Source organism: Panthera tigris, chromosome B2 (genome assembly GCF_018350195.1).
Source record: "Panthera tigris isolate Pti1 chromosome B2, P.tigris_Pti1_mat1.1, whole genome shotgun sequence".
Classification (NCBI taxonomy): domain Eukaryota; kingdom Metazoa; phylum Chordata; class Mammalia; order Carnivora; family Felidae; genus Panthera; species Panthera tigris.
In genome coordinates this window covers 58,231,437-58,254,368 of record NC_056664.1, presented here as the reverse complement: position 1 = coordinate 58,254,368, position 22,932 = coordinate 58,231,437, and the positions used below count along the sequence as shown (strand labels likewise).

The window sequence follows — 22,932 nt, the reverse complement described above, 5'->3', positions numbered from 1 at the left end:
GATGCTGCCTGTTTTACTTAATGCAGTGTACTGATACATTATCTCTGCCCTTCTTTTACTTCTGCTCATTAGCATAAAGTAATTTTCAATAAATGTGGATTAATTGGACTTTAATATACTTAAAGGTAACTGCTTTCAGTAATAGAAGTAGAAGGTAAGATGATGAGACATTCTATTATTTGCTCTGTGAAGGGATAATGCCACACACTTAGTATTTAAAATGTCCCTAAGTAGACTGGTTCTTTCATTCCTATGTGCATGTAAGATATTGTTTGACATTATGGAATTGTACAGTGACCATTCTACTCATGGATAGAATATTAGTTTATGCAAACTCAGACCCTGGATATTTCTAGGAGATGCATGTGGCAAAGAAGAATGGCTCATAGATGCACCAGACTGCCTCTGCAGCAATCTTTCTCTTTTCTAGTCCTGCCACTGACCTTGTAAACAGGGAAGAGAGGATGAGGATGGGTAGCTCATTGCAGTGCAGTTTGGCCATAGCTGACTTCAGTTCCCTACATGAACTCTAGACATACTGTTTATCTTTGAAACTGCTCTTTCTTTACATTGCCATGGGGAAGACGGCAAAAATTAAAATTGATCCGTTCTCTCAGTCCAGTCACCTTGAAGGATAAGAAACCAGGAACAGACTCTGCCTTCTGTTGCTTATGGGAATGTATTTTTTTACAGTAACTAGAAAAGAAAAACTTTAAATGGTGAAACTCCCTTGAAATTAGACTTTATTTTCTTAATTATTTAAAAATTTAATTCTGTGTTTCAGATGCATAGATCTCATTATTGAATATCAATGTTCATGTGTTACAGAATGGACTAGCTCAAGATGTGAGATCAAGATTAATGTAAGTTTCATAATTTTTATTAAATCTAAAGTAATTTAAAATAAAAACCAAACTACTTGCTATGGGTTTCAAATTAATGAACAGTTATTAAAGATTTAACTGCTCTTTCAATTTTCTCCTTTGGAATTTCTACATTGTTCTAAACAGAATGAAAAATCACAGCTTCTGTTCAGTTTTCCTCCTCTATCTCTTGTTATCATCAATTTCTACAATCTGGATCCCTCAATAATTAAGTCCTGGGGTGCCCCTGGGGGACTTAGCTGGTTAAGCATCTGATTTCAACTCAGGTCATGATCTCGCAGCTTGCAAGTTGGAACCCTGCATCGGGCTCTGTTCTGACAGCTCAGAGCCTTGAGCCTGCTTCAGATTCTGTCTCTGGCTCTCTCTGCCCCTCCCCCACTCGTGCTCTGTCTCTCTCTCTCTCTCAAAAATAAATAAACATTAAAAATTTTAGAAAATAGTAATAATTACTTCCTGAAAGTGGTCATTGTCAAAAGAAGCCTCAAAAGGCTTGTGCTTTGCCCTCTACCTTCCCCATTCTGGTCTTGAGACTCACAGGTGTCTGTGGATGTCTAAGGATGAGAGGAGTTTAAATTGATCCAGATATCACAAGAAGAAAGTAAATAATGGATGTATGTGCCAAGAGGTGGTACAGGTAAAGAACACCAATACCTGTAACACTCTCAAGATCTGTTTACCAGTTTTCAGAAATCTGTGATGTGATTGAGTCATGGTATTTTATGCCTCATTTATTGAGAAATGTCGGTTACCTGAAGTTTAGGATCATATTTGGTAGATGAGAAACTTGTGAGCCTTCCTGAATAATGGGACATTCTTCCAAATCTTTTCTGTCTGACATAGTAAAGAAAGGAAGTAAAAGGACTAAAAAGAGCCTCTAATATTGGGAGACTATGGATATTTTATTTAAATCCTTTGTCTCTTTCCCTTATCAGTAAAATATAGCTACAATAGCTCCTACATCACAAAGTCATTGATGCGATCATGCACATGTGACATGATAGGTACACAGTAAACAGTCCTTTCAGAGGGAGTGATAGGGTGGTTAAATACATTAAGGAGAAACAAGATTGAGCCATTATTTTGCTGTTTACTTGCTACCCGCTGTGTGTTCTTGGATAAATTATTTATATTCTGAAATCATATTTTAACTATTCAATGAGGGTAATTTTAGTAACACTGTCTTGGGTTGTTGTGAGGATTCAATTAGATAATACATGTAAAATAATTAGCACATTTTCTGACACATTATTTTTTAAAACTTATTTATTGATATTACATTGATTTATTCTAGATAGTGAAGCCATACTTGATATGGAAAAGGAAATGTTGTAACTAGTAAGTTCCTTGGTGGAGAATGGCCAAGGCATCTATCTTCTTTACACATATTGCCTACGGCAATCTCTAAAACCCTCTTTTGATAGTATAAATGTGGCATTCTTTTCAGAATTAAATACATAAATAAATAAATAAATATTTTCTTTGTATACAAATTTATATATATTCGTATATACATACATACAATATTATGAGAACCATTCTTAAATTCTACCTATATACTTCTTCCTAATTCTACCTAGATTTTCTTCCTAATATTTTTATTTTAACAAGAGACCGGATTCGTTATCCTCCTTATTTAGTGACTTTTTGCTTCACTTAGTGTATTTTAGGAACCATTGCACCATAATACATAGAGCCATGACTCATTCCTTTCATTTATTTATTTATTTATTTATTTACTTACTTACTTACTTATTGATTTATTGTCCATTGAGGCATTTTATCTGCACATATGTACTACATTCCTAGAAAAAGGATCAAAGTTGAATTAGTAAGACCCATATAAAGCTTATGTGTTTTTACGGTTTGCTAGGAACTGAGAAGCTTGAACTATGTAAGTCATACAGAACAACAAGGGATAGTTAAAAGGCATTGATTTTGGTACCTTAAAGCTATCTTTGAATTCTGCCTCCACTTGTCAGGTCTGTGATTTGGGGTAAGTTTATTTTATGGGGTAAGGATTTTCCCTCCTGTGTGTTTTCATCATGCTTCTTTATGGTCCATGATACCAGTTGAGGTTGTTATGGTCCATGATACCAGTTGAGGTTGTCAGTACAATGAAACCAAACTGGCAGGACAGGAGCAGATTATTCTGCCAGCCATTTTTCTAGATCTTTGAGTTGTACCTCAAATATGGGGCTGATCACTCCATACATGTTTAACCTGCCTGTGAGGTTCACAACAATTTTCCCAGTTCTTTGATCATCGATGATTTCAAATTCATCCATGTGATCATGCTTCTTCATTATAGTTAGAAAGCAGACGATGACTTTGGAGCATGGGCTATTAAAAACCTGGCATTTGCCTCTCTTTTCAGCATTGTTAATGCTCTTGAGAGCATCTGCCATGACATTCATGAGCCCCATTATGGCGCCGTGGAAAGATGGTGGAAAGAGCCTGACTCATTCCTTTTAATAAGTGTTGAAGAATTTCACTTATTTAATGAGACTATGAACATGCCAACTTCCCTAGATCCTAGTAAATAAAATCATTTTCTTTGTTTACTAATTTGATGAGGAAAATGTGACATGCATTGTTTTTATTGTTTTCCTAGGTTATTATCAAGATTAAGCACCTTCCTATAAGATTATTTGCTGTTTGTATCTCTTTGTGCCTTGTCTATTCAGAGCCTTTGATGAATAGTATTTTTTTTTATTTCTTGCTTTCTCCTTTTTGGTTTGTATATATTATTCCAAATTATGGGTAAAATCCACTGGGTTCTGCAAAATCACAAATCTTGTCTAGAGCTTAGCTACTTTTACTTTATAAGACTTGTAAATTGTGAGATTTTTATATTTTATTTTTACTTTTTTCTTTATGACACTGGGCTTTGCATCTCTCCTTAGAAAGTCTTTTTATACAGCAATATTTAAATTATTTTCTTATATTCTCATCCAGTACAATTTTAGGATTAATAACACTTTTAGTACTTTAATTCACAGTGAATATATTATTATGATTGATAAAAAGTAGGACAAATATTTTTCCAAGAGATTTTTTTAATGTTTATTCATTTTGAGAGAGAAATAGATTGAGGTAGGGACAGAGAGTGAGAGAGAGAGAGAATCCTAAGCAGGATCTGTGCTGTCAGCATGGAGCCCAACTGCAGGACTTGATCTCTTGAGCCATGAGATCATGACCTGAGCTGAAATCAAGGGTGAGAAACAACTGACTGAGACACCCAGGCGACCCAATTTTCTAATAATTTTTATCAAAGGATCTGTTATTTCTCTATTGATTTAGGTTGCCTCATTTTTCATGCACTAAGTTCCTATGTATGGGTCAGTTTTAGGACTATTTATTCTGTTCTGCTTTTTTAAATTTCATGCTGTTGGGGTGCCTGGGTGGCTCAGTCGGTTAAGTGTGTGACTCTATTTCGGCTCAGGTCATGACCTCACAGTTTGTGAGTTCGAGCCCACATCAGGCTTTGCACTGACAGTGCTTGGGATCCTCTCTCTCCTTCTCCCTCTGCCCCTCCCCTGCTTGTTCTCTCTCTCTCTCTCTCTCTCTCTCTCTGTCTCTCAAAATAAATAAACTTAAAAAATAAATAAATAAAATTTCATGCTGTCATTTATATTAATTATTGCAGTTCAACAGAGTTTTTTTAGTGTCTTTTTAAATAATACATTAAGTACACTCTAAATATAATTTTGTCATTCATTTTGCAAATATTGGATAATTTATATATATGAGAAATGGAGATGAAATAATTTTCAGGCATACCTCCTACTCATCAGCTCCATTTGGAGATATCTATATAGATATAAATGTGTATCTTTACCTATTTATTGTAACTTCCTCTATGTTGTAATGCCCAGATAATAGCCTCTAATGGGCGTTCATGGATTGATGTCCGAGTCCGTCTTTCTAGGCTAGAGACCAGAGCAGTAGAGAAACATGGGCAGTACTCATTGAAAAGAACATTCTAGGTCAGTATGGGGCAGAGTGTTATACTGAAGCTCTTTGGAAAATGAGAAGGAAAAGTTTATGTTAGAATTAGTGGGGAAAACCATAAGCCAAGTTCTTTTGTTCTGTTTTTGTTTTTGTTTTTGTAAATCTGACAATTTGAGGCAGGCTTTACAACATTAGAATTAATTCTACAATAAAAGCAAATCCATGATTGGGTATAGGATGTTGTAGTTAGTGACAAATGTAATTAACTCAACTCTGGGTACACATACACACACTCACAGAAAAGAACAGAGAGTGGGGAGATATAGAAAGCAGATATTGGGGCTGAGAAAGATAACTGCTACAAGGGAGAATTTTTTTTTAAATACCAAATTATAAATATGTAAGAAAAGTACTAAAATGGGAAACCATAAAATATGATTATAAAATAAAAGAAGGAATCAAGACATTCTCAGCTGAAGGAAAGCTAAGAATTTATCATGAGCAGATCTAATTCAAAAGAAGGACTAAAGGAAGTTCTTTAAATAGAAAAATGATTAAAGAAAATAACTGTGTGTGTGCATGTGCGTGTGTGTGTGTGTGTGTGTGTGTGTGTGATTGTGTGTATGTTTGAATATAAGCTGAAATTTTCATAAGGGGCTTCTTATATAATAAGATTATTTACCTTTATCTATCATATACATTATGTACATTGACTTTTTTGTTGTCAATGTTCAATTAGTATGTAGTGGATTCTGACATTCAAAATTTTTACATTTACTGATATACTTTCTAAAGGTTCTATGATTTGTTACAAGTTCAACAAGGACTTATTCAAAAAGTTCTACTATTTTTCTTATTTCCTTTTTATTTGCAATTAAATGATCGATCCATCAGAATGCTTTTCAGGGTAAAGTTTGAGTTGTAATCTTGCCCCAAATGTCTCCTATTTCCCAGAGGTCGTTGCAAGGAATATCTATGTCCTTTGATTAAAAACATCTTTAAAATAAAATAGATCTCATAAATGGTAATATTTGTCACACACTCAGGATACCTTGCTTTCTCACTTTATCACTGCAGATAATTCTACATTAACATACATAGTTCTACTTTATTCTTATTAATATCCTAGTGTATGGAGGTACCATATTTATTTAATCAGTACTTTCTGGATGGAGATTTATTTTAAGTGTATTACTCTTAAACATTATCTATATTAGGGGCGCCTGGGTGACTTAGTTGGTTGAGCGCCGGACTCTTTTTTTTTTTTTTTAATTTTTTTTTAACGTTTATTTATTTTTGAGACAGAGAGAGATAGAGCATGAATGGGGGAGGGGCAGAGAGAGAGGGAGACACAGAATCGGAAGCAGGCTCCAGGCTCTGAGCCATCAGCCCAGAGCCCGACGCGGGGCTCGAACTCACGGACCGCGAGATCGTGACCCGGGCTGAAGTCGGACGCTCAACCGACTGAGCCACCCAGGCGCCCCGAGCGCCGGATTCTTGATTTCGGCTCAGGTCATGATCTCACAGTCTGTGAGATGGAATCCCACGTCAGGCTCTGAGCTAACAAGAGTGGAGCCTGCTTGAGAATGTCTTCCCTCCTCACTCTCTCTCTCTCCCTTTCTCTCCATCTTGCTCTCTCTCAAAATAAATAAATAATAAACATTTTCTAAAAATTATCTATATTAGATGAAAAAGTGTGAGTTAATATTACTCAATTTCATTGCAGGAAATACTTATTATTACTTTTAAAACTCTGTCATTTGTGTGTGTGTGTGTGTGTGTGTGTGTGTGTGTGTGTGTATTTCCTTTTGGCCTCAGGGTATAGGATGTGGTGGTTAGTGACAAATGTATTTGTCACTAAAGTCTATTCCTTTCCCACCGTATTTGTTTGTTTTTTAGGAATCTTTTCCTACATATTTTTCTCACATATTTTCTCTATCTGTTCCATCATTTTTCTTGTTTCATGAGTCTTGAATTTCCAAAATAGAAGCAGATTTCCATTATCCCTAATGCAAGAGTGAGCCCAAACCTGAATCAGAACAAACCAGTGGGCAAAAGGAGTTGTACTTCCTTTCCCAACCTGTCTTGGCCACCAACACCAACCCTATGTCCCTTATAATGTTACAGATTCCTTAATAATATATTCAAAGTGCTCTCAATCTTTTGCATTACTTGCCCATGCTTAACCCCTCATTTTTCCAAGTTATAGCACAATATACTTCCAAGATTTTGAATATATACTTTAAGTCTTTAGATTGTTTTCTCCTCCTCCATCTCCTCCTCCTCCTCCTTCTTCTTATTCTTTCTTCTTTCTTCTCTTCTTTTTTTTTTAAGAGAGAGAGAACACAAGCTGGACAGAGGGGCAGAGAGAAAGTGAGAATCTTAAACAGACTCCATGCTCAGCATGGAGCCCAATGTGTGGCTCAATCCTATGACCCTGGGATCATGACCTGAGCTGAAATCAAGAATTGGGCACTCAACTGACTGAGCCGCCCAGGAACTCCCACGTTTAGGTTTCTTATGCAACATCCCTTTGTTTACCTGAGGAAATAGTATATATTAAAGTGTTAGCTTTTTTAAATGTCTTTAGAACTCTACGTTACTTTTAAAGAATTTTGACATTCTTCATTGATGTTCATCATTCAGCCCTGATGTACTTTTCCATATTTGATTCATTTGTGTATTTCAGGCTGCTTCTGAGACAGTGGTTTTGCAGTGGCTCTCTTTCCTGGAATTACTATCAGAAACACAGTTTCCAGGAAACTATTTTTCAAAAGAGAAAATATTTACTACAAATATCCCAATTTTGGTATTTTATAATCTTGTTTAATTTATTGAAATAAAAAATTAGAAATGCATTTTCTTTACATCAAAATATCATAAATCAGATTAATTGGGAATCAAAATCTTCTTCCTATTAACTGCTTTAGTCCCATATTCAAAACTATATTGGAAGTAAATTTTAGAGATATTTAGAGATATTTAGTCTTTACCATATACATTGTCATATTTCTCGGCCAAGAGATTCCTCTGAGAGAGAAACCAAAGCTTGGTGGTACAATGAGCTCTAAGTTGGAATTCAAGGCATTTTGTGTCAGTGAGATTTTATTCTGACATCATCTTGCTATAGGACATTGGTGAAGTCAGTAACACTTTTGGGCTTGTTTCATTTTTGAAAATAAAATAAAATTTTTGGACTAGATTTTTTCTACTCAGTGTTTGGTCCATGGTCTATTAGCATCAGAATCACCTAAGAGTTTGTTAGAGATGGAAAAACTCAGGCCTCACACCAAATCTTTTGAGTTTAAATCTTCAATTTAACAAGCTACTGAGTATTCATTGTCAACTTAAGTCTTAGGAACAGTAGACTACATTAGTAGTTTTTATTCAGAGCTACACACAATTTGAGAAATTCTGTGACTTTCAATAAGTCTTTGCATCAGATAAGTTAAGGCTGCAATGGGTACCTTGTTCTTTTTCCATTCTTCAGATAGAACAGTTTCATGATTATCTGTTTAATATATTGTTTCTCCAAGATCTTATTTGAAGAAAGTAGTCCACTACCTTAAAAACAGCAGTGTAAAAAAAAGAAAACATATGATTCTATGAGAGAAATACTATGATAAAGATGATCTCAAGTAAAAACTTTCTGTTCTTCTGGGAAGTTCAGAGATCACAGAACAACTTCTGCATCTAAACTATACAACTCAGATGGAACACAACTATCAGAGAGATAATTGACACATTTACTAGCCAATCTGGTAGTTTGCTCTGGCTAAGCAGTCCATAATGAATACATCACTGTTCTGTTACTGCTACACTTCTGTACATTTCCTGGCATGGTGTTTTGAATGCAAGTTGAATGAACATAGTATTGGGGTATAGCTTAATTGTCCAGATTGCCCTGATCTGCAACATCACTCTTAGCTTTGTTTTCTTTCTCTAAATACCCCAACCTTTTACTTTTCTCATTTTCTGAAATTAAATTAGTCAATTCTTCTTGGCAATCATTTTATTATATTTAAATAGAGTATAGCAAAATAATATAAATTATGATGAACAGAAGGAAAGGCATCTGCCTTAAGTTTTGCACCAGGAAAGATTAAGAATTATAAATGAATATTTGATTTCTTTTTCTGAAAAGAAATTGCTTTTGTATTTCCATTAAGCCTGCTAATTAATTTGGTAAAAGATTCTTGTTAACCCTAGAGACAGAACTTTTGGCAGTCTAAAAATGATCGTTTTCTTCCCATGGGAGATATAATTCAATTAGTTTATGTAATGCTTTCTAATAAATCATTCTATATATACCCAGCTGTAGGACTAAGAAGGAAACATGTTGTTTCCATGTTATCCCCTGTGGAATTCTGCATTTACATTCCATGAAAATAACTGCAGTACCTTTACAAAGTCTACGAAGTGCCCTCAGTTATCCTTAAGGAGTTTACATTTTCAGCACAGGTGGAACAAATATCCAAATGGCATTCACGTATAAAGTCATGCATTTATCTCTATCACTTGGGCAAGTGTAAAAGATCACCATCTGAGTTCCAAGCATGACTTGAGTTTTATAATCAAGGGCACAATCCATTTCTTATTGAAAGGGATACTAATTAAATTCTCTAGTGATTTTGACATCCTTAATTTTCCATTTGATAAATGATATGAATGCAATGGTTTCACATTAGCCTTTTCAGTGTGAATTTTATTGTTATGTTAACATTTTTTAAAAGTCACTAAATGTTTCTAAGCATAAATGTCTAACTAATGGTAGTTCTAGAAAATACCCATTTTCAGAGTAAAATATTAAAGAAATATCACATGTTTGCCTATGCTCTAGCTTCTTGTGTACCATAGTTCTATGTCTATGTTTGAAGATGTAGTAACTTAGATTCCTGAGTGCAAATGATTCATATTTCTGTATATTCATTAAGAAATCCTGGGGGCACCTGGATGGCTCAGTCAGTTGAACATCCAGCTTCAGCTCAGGTCATGATCTCATGGTTTGTGAGTTCGAGTCCCACCTTGGGTTTTGTGCTGACAACTCAGAGCCTACGACCTGCATAAGATTCTGTCTCCCTGTCTCTCTGCCCCTCCGTCACTCACACTCTGTCTCGCTCTTTCTCAAAAATAAATAAACATTAAAAAATTTTTAAAAAGAAATTATGTGTAGACAACATATTAAGAGTACATAAAAATGTTTTACTAATGATGTCACAAAGTTCCAGAAATTATTTCTCAGAATTATAGGTGCCAATATTTTCAGAGTTAACATTACCTTGAAAAATGATGACATATCATGTTTAAAGCACCATGCTTTTTGCTTTCCAGAATATAGGCACATGTATAATATCTAAAATGTAAACTTAAGAAGCATATAGCATGATATGGTAGACATTAATATACCAACAAAATCTGATTTACTGTTGTAGGGAAGTGCCAAATGACTGAAATAGAGGCTGACAAGGCCTGTGGCCTTCAGTATATAAAGGGAAAGAATATAACATTTACTGAACAGCTGTTATGTTCCAAGAACAGGGCTAATTACCTTATATTTACTATTTTATTTAATTCTCGCAGGAACCTGTATGAAGTGGATGAAATTGTCACCATTTTATGCATAAATGTACCTACAATAAATAAAATACCATTTATTTAATAGGTGGCTAAAAGTAGCATAAAAGTATAACAATATTCCAATGCTTAAAAAGTAAGAGACAGATATTTTACACGTTCCACAAAGCCTCTGTCTGTACTTCTAGAATTATAGGATGCAGAAATGCCAGACACAAATTTGGGCAAATGCATGGGAAAATTGGCTAATTAAAAGATTATGATTGGATACACAATAAGATCTGGACCAGGACGGTGGCATATGAGGTGCCTGAATTTCCCTCCTGCCCTGGCTGCACTGAATGTACAGCTATGCACAGAGCAAGTCCCCTTGAGAGAAATTCAGAAACTACCACACATTGAGCAACTGAGAAAATACCCACACTGAAATTGGTAGGAAAGGCTGAGACACACTCTCACCATAAATCCCACTCCTGCACACTGCCATACAAGAAGAAGAAATCCCTAACTTCCATCTTCTCTTTGAGAAGTTATGGGTTGGACCCCACCCTAACATCCCGAATTTTAAGAATGCATAAATCTAGAGCTTTTGTATGCATTCACAGTTAAGTTGTTAACATGGATATGCCATGCTCTAAAATAGACAAAATACAAAAGTTAGTTGCATTTATTAATTTTTTTAATGTTTATTTATTTTGAGAGAGAGACAAAGGGCAACTGTGACTAGGGGAGGGTCAGAGAGAGAGAGAGAGAGAGACTTAGAATCCCAAGCATGCTCTGCACTGTCAGCACAGAGCCTGATGCAGAGCCTGAATTCACGAACCATGAGATCCTGACTTGAGCTGAAATCAAGAGCCAGACACTTAACCTACTGAGCCACCCAGGCACCCTCCAAAATTATTTCCATTTCTATACACAAACAATGAACTATCAGAAAGAGAAAATAAGAAAGAAACCCCATTTATAATAATACCAAAATGAATAAAATACTAAATTTAACTACGAAGGAGGTGAAACATAAATTTAATATAAATTTAACCAGTGTGCCCATACACTGAACACTATAAAACATTGATGCAAGACATTCAAGAAGGTATAGGGAAAAAAAAAGAAAAAAAGAGAAGATATTTCCTATTCTTGGATTGGAAGAATTAATATTGTTACAATGTCTGTAGTATCAAAAACAATTTATAGATTTAATACCACGCTTATCAAAATTCCAAATGGTTTTTCAAAGAAATAGAAAAACAAACCTAACATTTGTATGGAACCACAAAAGACTCCAAATAGCCAAAGCAATCTTGAGAAAGGAGAACAAGGCTGGAGGCATTAAACTTCCTAATTTTAAATTATATTCAAAGCTATAGTAATCAAAGTAGTATGGTTTGGCATAAAAACAGAAACACAGATCAATGGAACACAGTAAAGAGCCCAGAAATAAATCTATGTAAATATGGTCAATTAATTTATGACAAAGGAGCCAAGAATGCACATGAGGAGAGGATAGTCCCTTCAAACACTGGTATTTGGAAAACTGATAGCCTCATGCAAAATAATAACTGGACTTCTGCCTTACACCATCACAGAAACAATTCAAAATGGGTTAAAGATTTGAATGTAGGACCTAAAACCTTAAAACTCCTAGAAGACATAGCTGGTAAATCCCTTGATATTTGATCTTAGCAATCATTTTTTTTTAGAGTTGACACCCAAAGCAAATGCAACAAAATCAAAAATAAACAAGTGGGACTACATAAAACTGAAAAAGCTTCTGCACGGCAAAGGAAACCATTAACAAAATTAACAACTACCTATGGAGTGGGAGAAAATATTCACAAACCACATATATAATAAGGGATTAGTATCCAAAATATATAGAGAATTCATACAACTTAATAGCAAAACAAAGCAAAGCAAACAAACAAAAACCCCAAATAATCCAATTTTAAAAATGAGCAAAAGACTTGAAGAGACATTTCTGCAATGATGCTGTACAAATGGACAGTAGATATATGAAAAGGTGCTCAACATCACTAATCAGGGAAATGTAAATCAAAACTGCAATGAGATAATTGTCCCAACCTATTAGGTCTATTAGCAAAAACATAGGAGATAACAGATATTGGCAAGGATGTGGTAAAAAGGGAACCCTTTATGCTGCTGATAGCTATGTAAACTGGTAGAGTCACTATGGAAAACACTATGGAAGTTCCTCAAGAAATTAAAAATATAACCATCATATGATCCGGTAATCACACTTCTGGGTAAATAGATGAAAGAAATTAAACCATCACCTTGTAAAGATATCTGTAGTTCCATGTTTACTGCATCATTATTCACAATAATCAAGGTATGGAAACAAACTGTGTTCATCAATAGATGATTGGATAAAGAAAATGTGGTGTTTGTATATACAATGAAATATTATTCAGTCTTAAAAGGAAGGAAATTCTACCATTTCCAAAAACATTGATAAACTTGGAGGACAGTATGCTAAGGCAAATAAGCCAAACTAAAAGACCAATACTGTACTACATGGGTTCTCTTGTTAAAAAATCTAAAAAAAAATTTTTTTTTTTAAAGGCTGGGCTTACAGAGACAGAGAATAGAATAATTGATTGCCAGAGGGTAGGGCATAGGAGAAATAGAAAATGCTGGGAAATCACTTTCAGCTATAAGTTGAACAGATTATGGTGATCTAATATATAACATGGTGACTATATTAATAACACTACTCTACAGTTAAAATTTGCTAAGAGAGTAGAACTTCAGTGTTCTCACTCCCTCTACTCTCAAGAAGAAGAAAGGTGAATATGTGCAGTGATAGGTGTGTGAATTAACTCAGTGGTGGGAATCATTTCACGATGTGTATGTATATGAAATCATTATGCTGTACACTTTAAATATAGTGCAGGGTTTTTTTTTTTTTGGTCAATTATACCTTAATAAGTCTGAAAAAGTAATATACATATTAAAACAATTTGGGGGGGGGAAACAATTATGAATGGAATAAAAGCAGATATTAAACATGCCTTGTTTTGTAGATGTAAGTCCATTGTGAATTGTCTGTTCTAAGTATGTGTTCAAACCCAGGATTCCTTTGAGAGTTAATAAAGGCACTATTAATCACCCTAAGACAGAGAATTAATCTAGGGCTGTTCCAGGCAAACTGGCATGTATACTAAGGGTCAGTGAATTCCTGATATTATATACATAGGAAATTTGTTTTAGCATCATTATTTGGGTGTGTAGGAGGGTAGGTATTCACTGCCATGGTACATGTTTTAGCAAAGTTTAATAAAGTTGGGTTTTTTTTCTGAAAAATCAATAATGGGACATTTCTGGTGATAAAAAACGAAAATCATTTATTACCAAAAACATATTTCAGTTTCTAGAGGAATGGAATATCAGATAAGCTTGCATATTGATTTCTTACAAATATTTAAATAAAATAAGTTTAATAAAATGTTTAGTCTTATCACTAATAATCAAATTTGATTCTTTATTTCTTAATTTAGAACTGTACATCAAACCTTTCTATAAATGAAGACTTCTGTCAGAAATCAGTCGATGACTTTACTTGCATTTGCCCGAGTGGATACATTCGTGCATATTGTGAAATACATATTGATGGTTGTGCTGAGCCTGAACTGAATTTGGTCCTCTGTCTTAATGGAAGTATTTGTGTTGATGGACCTGGACACATGTTTTACTGCAGGTCAGTATTTATTTACCCACAATTAACTAAACATATATTTAGGAAAGCATATAAACATCATAAGAGTGATGCACGCTGAAATATAAATACTAAGTTTTTGAGTACGTTTTCATCTTAAAAAAATGAAATCACAAATTTAAATCAACAATTCTAAGGAAGCATTTACTTTCATATTTTTCAAAATACTATATACTCATATAAATTCCATGTTGGACTTCTAAAGTTTATTATCTCTCATTTTATAATTGTTTCATATCCCCTATCCTTCCCAGAATTGAATTGTTTCTTTTCTTAAATATTACACTACATGAATGACACCTAGATAGTTCATATTTATAATAGACTTATTACAAAGATTCATTAGTCCTCCTGCTGTACTTACAATTCTAAGATCTTAACAATTGATAAAAAATTTTTATGTGCTAAGATTTATAAAAATAAATTAATGTGTCACTGTATTTTTGAACCAACTACTATTTAAAGTATCTTTTAAAAATTCTTAGGAGATAATTTCCATTACCTTTGTTTTTTATGATTACATAATATATAAATGGTTTTTATTTTGAGAAGTTAGCCATTACCTGTTCTATTTGTAAAATATAATTGAACCCACATATTTAAAAAATAGTTTACCTCTTCTATTTCATTCTGATTTTTGAGAGCTTGATATTAAGTTAAAATCTGTGAACAACTGTATTTCTTCTAAATATCTTAAATTTTGGGAAGGTTGAACATGTTTATTTTGGTGCATAGTTATTTAATAGTAAAGTATATCTATTATTTTTATATTTTATCAGTTATTTAAAAAAATATTAATATATTCTGCATTATGTTTATTATTGACACCACCATATTTTCTTTGTTCAATATCTACAGTGTGTTTTTGCCCTTTTATTTATTTTGATCTCTGCTGTATTATCTTATTTAGGGCATATCTCTAATGAAGTACACATAGGTGATTGTTTTACATAAACCCAAGATTATTATTGTTTCATTTAACATATACATACAGTGTTCAGTTATTATTATGACACTGTTATTCTTTATTACATATGACCTAACATGCCATTTTTATTTATAGTGTGGTTGTGTGTGTTGTCTCTGTTGTGTATCGTATTTTTAGCATGAATTTTGCTTATTTTACACTGGTAGTTTGATAAAGTACAGAAAGTAAAGATGTTTCCAATAGAATTGTAATTTTCTAAAATATCATTATAAAAATGATCACTTGAGCACTGTAAGGATCCTCTGATTGAACCTAATCAGTGCCTGGATGAAGTCAACAACAGTAAGTTCAACATTTACTTCCAATTAATACAATGTTACAAATGAAGGTTCGAGTCATGGAAACTCATTCTGTTCAATAAAAAAAAAATAGAAATAAGTGAACCTAAAACTAAAATGTATATTTTTATAACCTTGCTAATTCAAGCACTATACAAGCTATGCTACAAATGTTCCATTTAGGAGATGTTATCCATGGGCTAGTTAGACTGACCTTTCTTAAAGCATGAAGTCAGTGGAATCTAGACTGAAGAGGCCTGCTTCTTTTCCTAGCTTATCTCCCAGGGACATAGGCAGCCATTACAGTTACAAGGTTATTCAAATTACATTTTTTTTAAGTAGACTCCACTTAAAAAACACAGGGCTTGAACTCAAGACTCTGAGATCAAAACTTGAGCTGAGATCAAGAGGGATGCTTAATGACTGAGCCACCCATGCACCCCCAAATTGCATTTAAATAAGAGTTGTCTGTCTTCAAACTTCCCTGCTGATTCAACATTCCTGTAAGCTCTTGAAAGTCTGTGAATGGTAATTAAATGCCTTGGGAATTTCAGTTTCTAGGGGATTTGCACAGTGACTGTGAGTAGCCATAGATGTTGGTGCCAAGTTAGCACAATGATCAAGCCATTTATTTAAAAAGAAAACTCATGGGAGAGACTGTTTTGCAAATTGAATCATAGATTTGTTTGTGGGTTAAGGATTAATCTGTGATATATTTAAACCATAATAAAATAATCATCTTTCTTTATTTAAAAAATTGTATCAAACCTACTGTTAGATCCCATTTTTTTTCCATTCTTCAAGTTAAATCAAAAAAGCATACTCTTAGAAATGTGGTAAAATTTTTGTCATTGTCTTTGTTATGTTCATTTTCCTTCAGTGTCTACACAAATCAGTGTTAATATTTGTGTTCTCATTGATGGTTTATTAGTTAATCAGCTTTCTAAATTTTGTTTGATTTTAAATGGGGAAAAAGTCAAAGCCTATAAATTTCCACCTTCATGACACTTATCCTGAAGTCTTCTTTTTGATGTCATTTTGTTAGTAAAAGATTTCAGCCTTTAATGATCTATAGAATATTCTATACTATTGGTTTCCTAATGATTTTGAGAAAACTAATTTTCTTCTGATTAAAAACTTATCCTATATGACAAACTCGGAAATTTGAAACTGAAAACCTAAGATATTTTGTTGTGTTCTTAGCTTAACATATGAATTAGAACTTGGAGAAGTACAAATTTTTAGACCTTATTATTGTTTGAGGATTATGTAGTTAATGTTGTTATTTTGCTTTCATTTCCATCATTGTAGAAAATAAACAAGAGAATGGCCTATTCTCATGAACATTATGTTTTATGAATGCAATTGATTCACTTGCTTCATAAAAGCTGATACATGATTTTTAATTTCTTTAATTAAAAACGATGTGTAAAATACCCAGTGACTGGCACGTAGATACTTTATAATTTAATTCCCTTCCCTTTTATCTTTGACATTGAAGCATTTAACCAGAATATGTGATGTTATATATTTTTCTTATTTATTTCTTCATGTCTGGAAAATTTTATTATTCTGTTATTATTCTTTTCGGCATTAATACTGGTTCATTCATTCTGCATTCTTCTTTGGGTACTAATAATGCTTACATACTGCAATCACAACCTTTAAACTCTGTCAGGCATTTTATTCTTTTTTCTATTTTTATTTCTTTTTAAAAATTCCCTCTAAATTTGTCTACTTCTCAACCATTTTTATCTGGTTTTATGAAATTTTTCCTTAGGATAATATTATTTATTTTCTCTTACATTTCAATGGATATGCACTTTTTTTTTTAAATTTTTTTTTCAACGTTTTTTATTTATTTTTGGGGCAGAGAGAGACAGAGCATGAACGGGGGAGGGGCAGAGAGAGAGGGAGACACAGAATCGGAAACAGGCTCCAGGCTCCGGGCCATCAGCCCAGAGCCTGAGGCGGGGCTCGAACTCACGGACCGCGAGATCGTGACCTGGCTGAAGTCGGACGCTTAACCGACTGTGCCACCCAGGCGCCCCGGATATGCACTTTTTAAGTAGCTGTTTTCTTCCATTGTAAATGCAATGCCCACTTAGCAAACCATAGTATTATTTTCTGTTTTCAAAGTAATTTATTTGAAGAGTTCATTTTTCTCAAAATTTTTATAACTTGCCTCATTTTTTGTTAGAATTCTTTAACTTGACTTGAAGTCTCAGTTACTAACATTTTTATGTTTATTGATTTTTATTGCTGTTACCCAGATGTCTCCTATGACCACTTTTATATCCCACCTCTATGGGCCAGACTCTTCTTTATTTCTGTGTCTATAAGACTGTTTTAAATGATAGGACTTACCACTTAAGGAGTGGAGTAGCAGCATGTACTGAGGCATGCCTGAGAAAGCCTATTTTAACTACATGTGTTATTGTGGCTTACATCCAGGGTAAAATTGCGTGGCAGGTGTGGGCCCATTTAAATATCTCCACTTCACTCTCTAGACATTGAATGTTGGATTTCTCTAGATCTGAGATGTGTCAGATTTGTAGTTTGGTCATTGCTGATACTTCTCATGAAGACATCTGATTAGTTTAGATTATTTTATAACTACAACAATGAAACACACTAAGAATAGCCACTATTGGGGCACCTGGATGGCTCAGTAGGTAAAAGCATGCAACTTTTGATCTCAGGGTTGTACATTTGAGCCCTACGTTGGGTATGGAGATAGATGATTTAAATAAATAAAAAACTTAAAGGAAAAAAAAAGAAATAGCCAATACTCACGTTTTAATCTTCCTGATAGTTGCTAAATTTTGAAAGGCATAGATAGAATCTTTAAATGTAAAATAAAATGAAGGAAAAAAGAAAGGATGTACTAAAAGTCTGACCTTTTAGAATGTGATCCTGGAAGATGGTAAAATGAATAAGCCAGTGATATGTAGCTAGTTTCCTCATTACAATGGACACATACATAGGTAATATTGCTTTGAATATTGACAATTTAAATCAGTTAACCATTTCAAGCAAAATAAGCTAGGATTAGTTTTGGATAAATAACAACTGGGCTGTTAGGTGCCGGGGAATATTATGTTGAAGTAATTCAATCATAATTTAAAGACAATTTTATAATCGTACTTCAGATCATTTCTAGAGAAGTGATAGGACATTTCAAATACCTAAATTTATTTTTAGCAATATATGTGTTAAACAACTCAAACTCTAAGTGAGGTCATTTATATTTCCCAATGAAGACATATTAAGTTAATAATTATGAATGTTTAAAATATTAAAAATGGTTAATAATTGATAAGATTTTCAAAATCTTTGCATTATTTGTTACTTTAAAAGAAATGAAAATAACCTTTTGTGCAGAAAATATAATAATTTATTTTTGTATTTCTAGTCCAAACTTAAATGGTATTTCTTATTAACACATTGAATTTTAGGGATAAAGAAGATTATAGAGATTATCTCTGGTGGTCTAGTTAGTATGTAGAGGAAAAAGCAAAAGCATGGGAGTTTTGCAGTCAGTTCCTGCAAAGTCATGATAGGTGGGAAAGTCAATTCAAGAACACAATGAGTTTCTTTTTTAATTTTCATTAGAGTACTAATACAAAAAATATATATATACATGTGGTAAATAAAGAAAAAAAACTTATATAGTCAGATACCATGACTGTTGTGTAGGTACAGTTAAACATCTCTTTTGTACTTTATATTCTGGTGCAAAGTTTAAAGACATTAATGACTTTGTTCAGTTTAATAATGGCTGCTTTCAGAAGTCCATAAGTATTATTAACCATGTGTAACAGTTTAATAGCATTTTAATGTGTGCAAGTTTTATTAAACCATAAAAACTATGTTGAAATTACACTAAAATCCAAATTAGAATCACACGGCAGAGGGCTGTAGAAATAAGGAAAAACACTATACATAACTTTTTCTCTGGCACTATGTAGATTATAAAGAATATAGCAATTAATTTATAAAACAAAGCACTGAGGCATAAAAGATACTTGTTTTTGTTTTTAATATGTGAAATCCTGTTCCACATAATTTTTCCCTTGGTGTTCTCTACTTTCGGCGTTGCAGCATCTCTTTCCATCTGCCACAACTTTTTAGCTGGAAGTGTCCCCTCAGTCTGATAATTCCTCCAAATTCAGCTCTTCTTGGTCATTGCCTCCATATTCTTGAAGTACTTTAGGCCCTTACACTTCTCATTCACCTAAGTTTCATTACATGTTCTGCCATAAACCAAGTGTAATTAGTTCATACTACTATATGTATTATGTTAAAAGAGAAGTAAAACATATTTGGTTACTCACATTGGTATTTTTCCTTTTAAAGAATATTCAAGGGGCACCTGGGTTACTCAGTCGGTTGAGCATCGAGCTTCAGCTCAGGTCATAATCTCATGGCTCGTGAGTTCGAGTCCCATGTCAGGCTCTCTGCTGACAGCTCATAGTCTGCAGCCCACTTTGGATTCTATGTCTCCCTCTCTTCTCTCTCTGCCCTCCCCTGCTCACACTGCCTCTCTCTCTCTCAAAAATAAATAAATGTTTAAAATTTTTTGAAAATATTCAGAAACATCAATAAAAATAATAAATTGTTAATTATAAAATCTCAGCAACCAAAACATATTGGTACATCAAACATTGGAGATAAGCTTTCCTGAGTCCCCTAGTATCATAAGTAAGGAAAGATAGATTCTAGTTCTTTCTATATTTGGATAGAAAAATCAGAGATGTTAGGTAACTAATGAAGTGTACAGAGTGTAAGGGTATTGATCTACAATAACTCATTTTCAACAACCATTAATATCATCTTTGCTGCAAGTTAATTCATTTTATAACTTGGAATAAAATATCCGTATTTAACAACCACACTTTGGTGGCTTTCTATTTATGTTTTCAGAAATATCAGATGGGCTTTTAAATACTCTAACAACTTTTTATTTTGTTTACACTCTCCAAAAATAAACATTTTACCATGAATCCAAAGTTAAGTTAATAATGAAAAAAAATCAATTTATAAGAAAAATAAGGGGTGCCTCGGTGCCTTAGTTGGTTGAGTGTCCAACTTTGGCTCAGGTCATGATCTCATGGCCCCTGAGTTCAAGCCTCACATCAAGTTCTGTGCTGACAGCTCAGAGCCTGGAGCCTGCTTCGTATTCTCCCTCTCTCTCTGCCTCTCCTCTGCTCATGCTATCTCTAAAATGAATAAGTGTTAAAAAAAAGAAAAGAAAAAGAAATTGCATTATATTGCCTTATAAAGTATTACAAGTGGTAGAATAATAAGCAGGACTCATTTTCCTTAATAGGTCGACTATATCAACACTATAGTTGCTATTTTAGCACATTGCTTCAGAAGATACTCAATTTAAATTGTGAACCTATTTTGATTGTTATATGTAAAATGCTATTTTTACCAATTATAAAATTTTAATTTTAAAATATATATTTCATTAATCAAATTAGTATGCATTTTGCTATATTCAAACGTAGGATTGTATTTCCTTATTTTAAAATTTATTTTTTAATAATGAGGACTCCTTTTGATGACTCTCTGAGCCATCAGAACTCTTATAATTAATCATTAAATATTTTCCTATGTTCATACTCTTTAAAACCCATCACAGGAATTTTCAATATTTTGGGGTGCTTTTTAAATTACACATTTTGCAATTTGTTCTCCAAATCAAGTGATATACTAAGTTTTTTAAAATTTAATTTATAAATTTTTAGTGCATTTCTTTTTATTGAATTATAATTAATATTCAGTGTTATATTGGTTTCAGGTGTACAATATAATGATTTAACAATTCTATACATTACTCAGTGCTCATCAGGGTAAGTGGTGTACCTTGGTGGCTCAGTCAGTTAAGCATCCTACCCTTGATTTCAGCTCAGGTCACAATTTCATGATTTGTGAGATTGAGCCCTGTGTCAAGCTCCAAGGTGACAGTATGGAGCCTGATAGGGTTCTCTCTCTCTCTCTCTCTCTCTCTCTCTCTCTCTCTCTTTCTGTTTCTCTCTGTCCCTCCCCTGCTTACATGCTCTCTCTCTCTCTCTCTCACTCTAAATAAATAAATAAATAATTTTTAAGAATAAAAAAGTGTGGGGAGGATTTACTTCCATCACACTTTCCTTAAAAAAAAAAAGGTGTCTTCTTTTTTGTTTTGTTTTTATTTGAATTCCAGTTAGTTAACATACAGTGTAATATTAGTTTCAGGTGTAGAATAGAGTGATTCAACATTTCCATACAACACTTGGTGCTGATCACAAGTGCATTCCTTAATCTCCATCACTTATTTAACCCATCAACCCACCCACCTCCCCTCTGGTAAACATCAGTTTTTTTTCTCTATCTTTAAGGGTCTGTTTCTTGGTTTGCCTTTCTGTCTCTAGTTTTGTTTTTTTTTTTTTCTCTTTGCCCATTTGTTTTGTTTCTTTGGCATTTGTCTTTCTCTGACTTATTTTTCTTAGCATAATACACTCTAATAATACACTCTACTTCCACTCTAGTTCCATCCATGTTACTATAATTGGCAAGACTTCATTCTTTTTTGTTTCCAAGTAACATTCCTCTGTGTGTGTATGTGTGTGTGTGTGTGTGTGTGTGTGTATCACATGTTCTTTATATATTCATCAGCCAGTGGACACTTGGGCTGTTCCAAGAATTCAGTTAAGTCATAGGATACAAAATCGATGTCCAGAAATCTGTAGCATTTCTATACATCAGTAATTAAGGGAGGAAAGAGAAATTAAGGAATCAATCCCATTTACAGTTACACCAAAACAATAAATGTACTCTTAATTCATTTTATCTATTTCACACACACAAACACATACACACACACACACACACCCCTACCTACCCTCTGGCAACTATCAGTTTGTTCTCCATATTTAAGAGTCTGGGTTTGTTGGTTTGTTTGTGAACTTTTTTTGTTTGTTTGGTTGGTTGGTTGGTTGGTTTCTTTTTTATTAATTTTTTTTTGTTTCTTAAATTCCACATATGAATGAAATCATGTGGTATTTGTCTTTCTCTAACTTACTTCACTTAGTGTTATATCCTCTAGGTATATCCATGTTATGCAAGTGACAAGATCTCGTTGTATATTCCATCATGTACACACACACACACACACACACACACACACACACACACAAACCACATCATTGTCCATTAATCCATTGATTGATATTTGGGCTGCTTCCATATCTTGGCTTTTATAAATAATGCTGCGGTAAACACAGGGGTGTATATATCTTCCAGAATTATTGTTTTTGGTTTCTTTGGATAAATACCCAGTAGTAAAATTGCTAGATCTTGTGTATTTATATTTTTAATTTTTTGAGGAAAGTCCATACTGTTTTCCACAGTGACTATACCAATTTTCATTCTCATCAACAGGGTACAAGGGTTCCTTTTTCTCTACACCCTTGCCAATATTTGTTATTTCTTGTCTTTTTAATTCTAGCCATTCTGACAGGTGTGAAGTAATAC

The 22,932-nt window shown here is 33.5% G+C and overlaps 1 protein-coding gene across 1 annotated transcript in view; it reads left to right on the top strand.

The window, feature by feature from the left end:
- The window catches only part of EYS (eyes shut homolog), a 1,764,056-nt gene that overhangs the window by 777,899 nt on the left and 963,225 nt on the right, over positions 1-22,932 (top strand). The window contains 2 exon segments of the mRNA XM_042986616.1: positions 785-863; positions 13,928-14,127. Of these exon segments, the coding sequence (XP_042842550.1) occupies positions 785-863; positions 13,928-14,127 (279 nt within the window).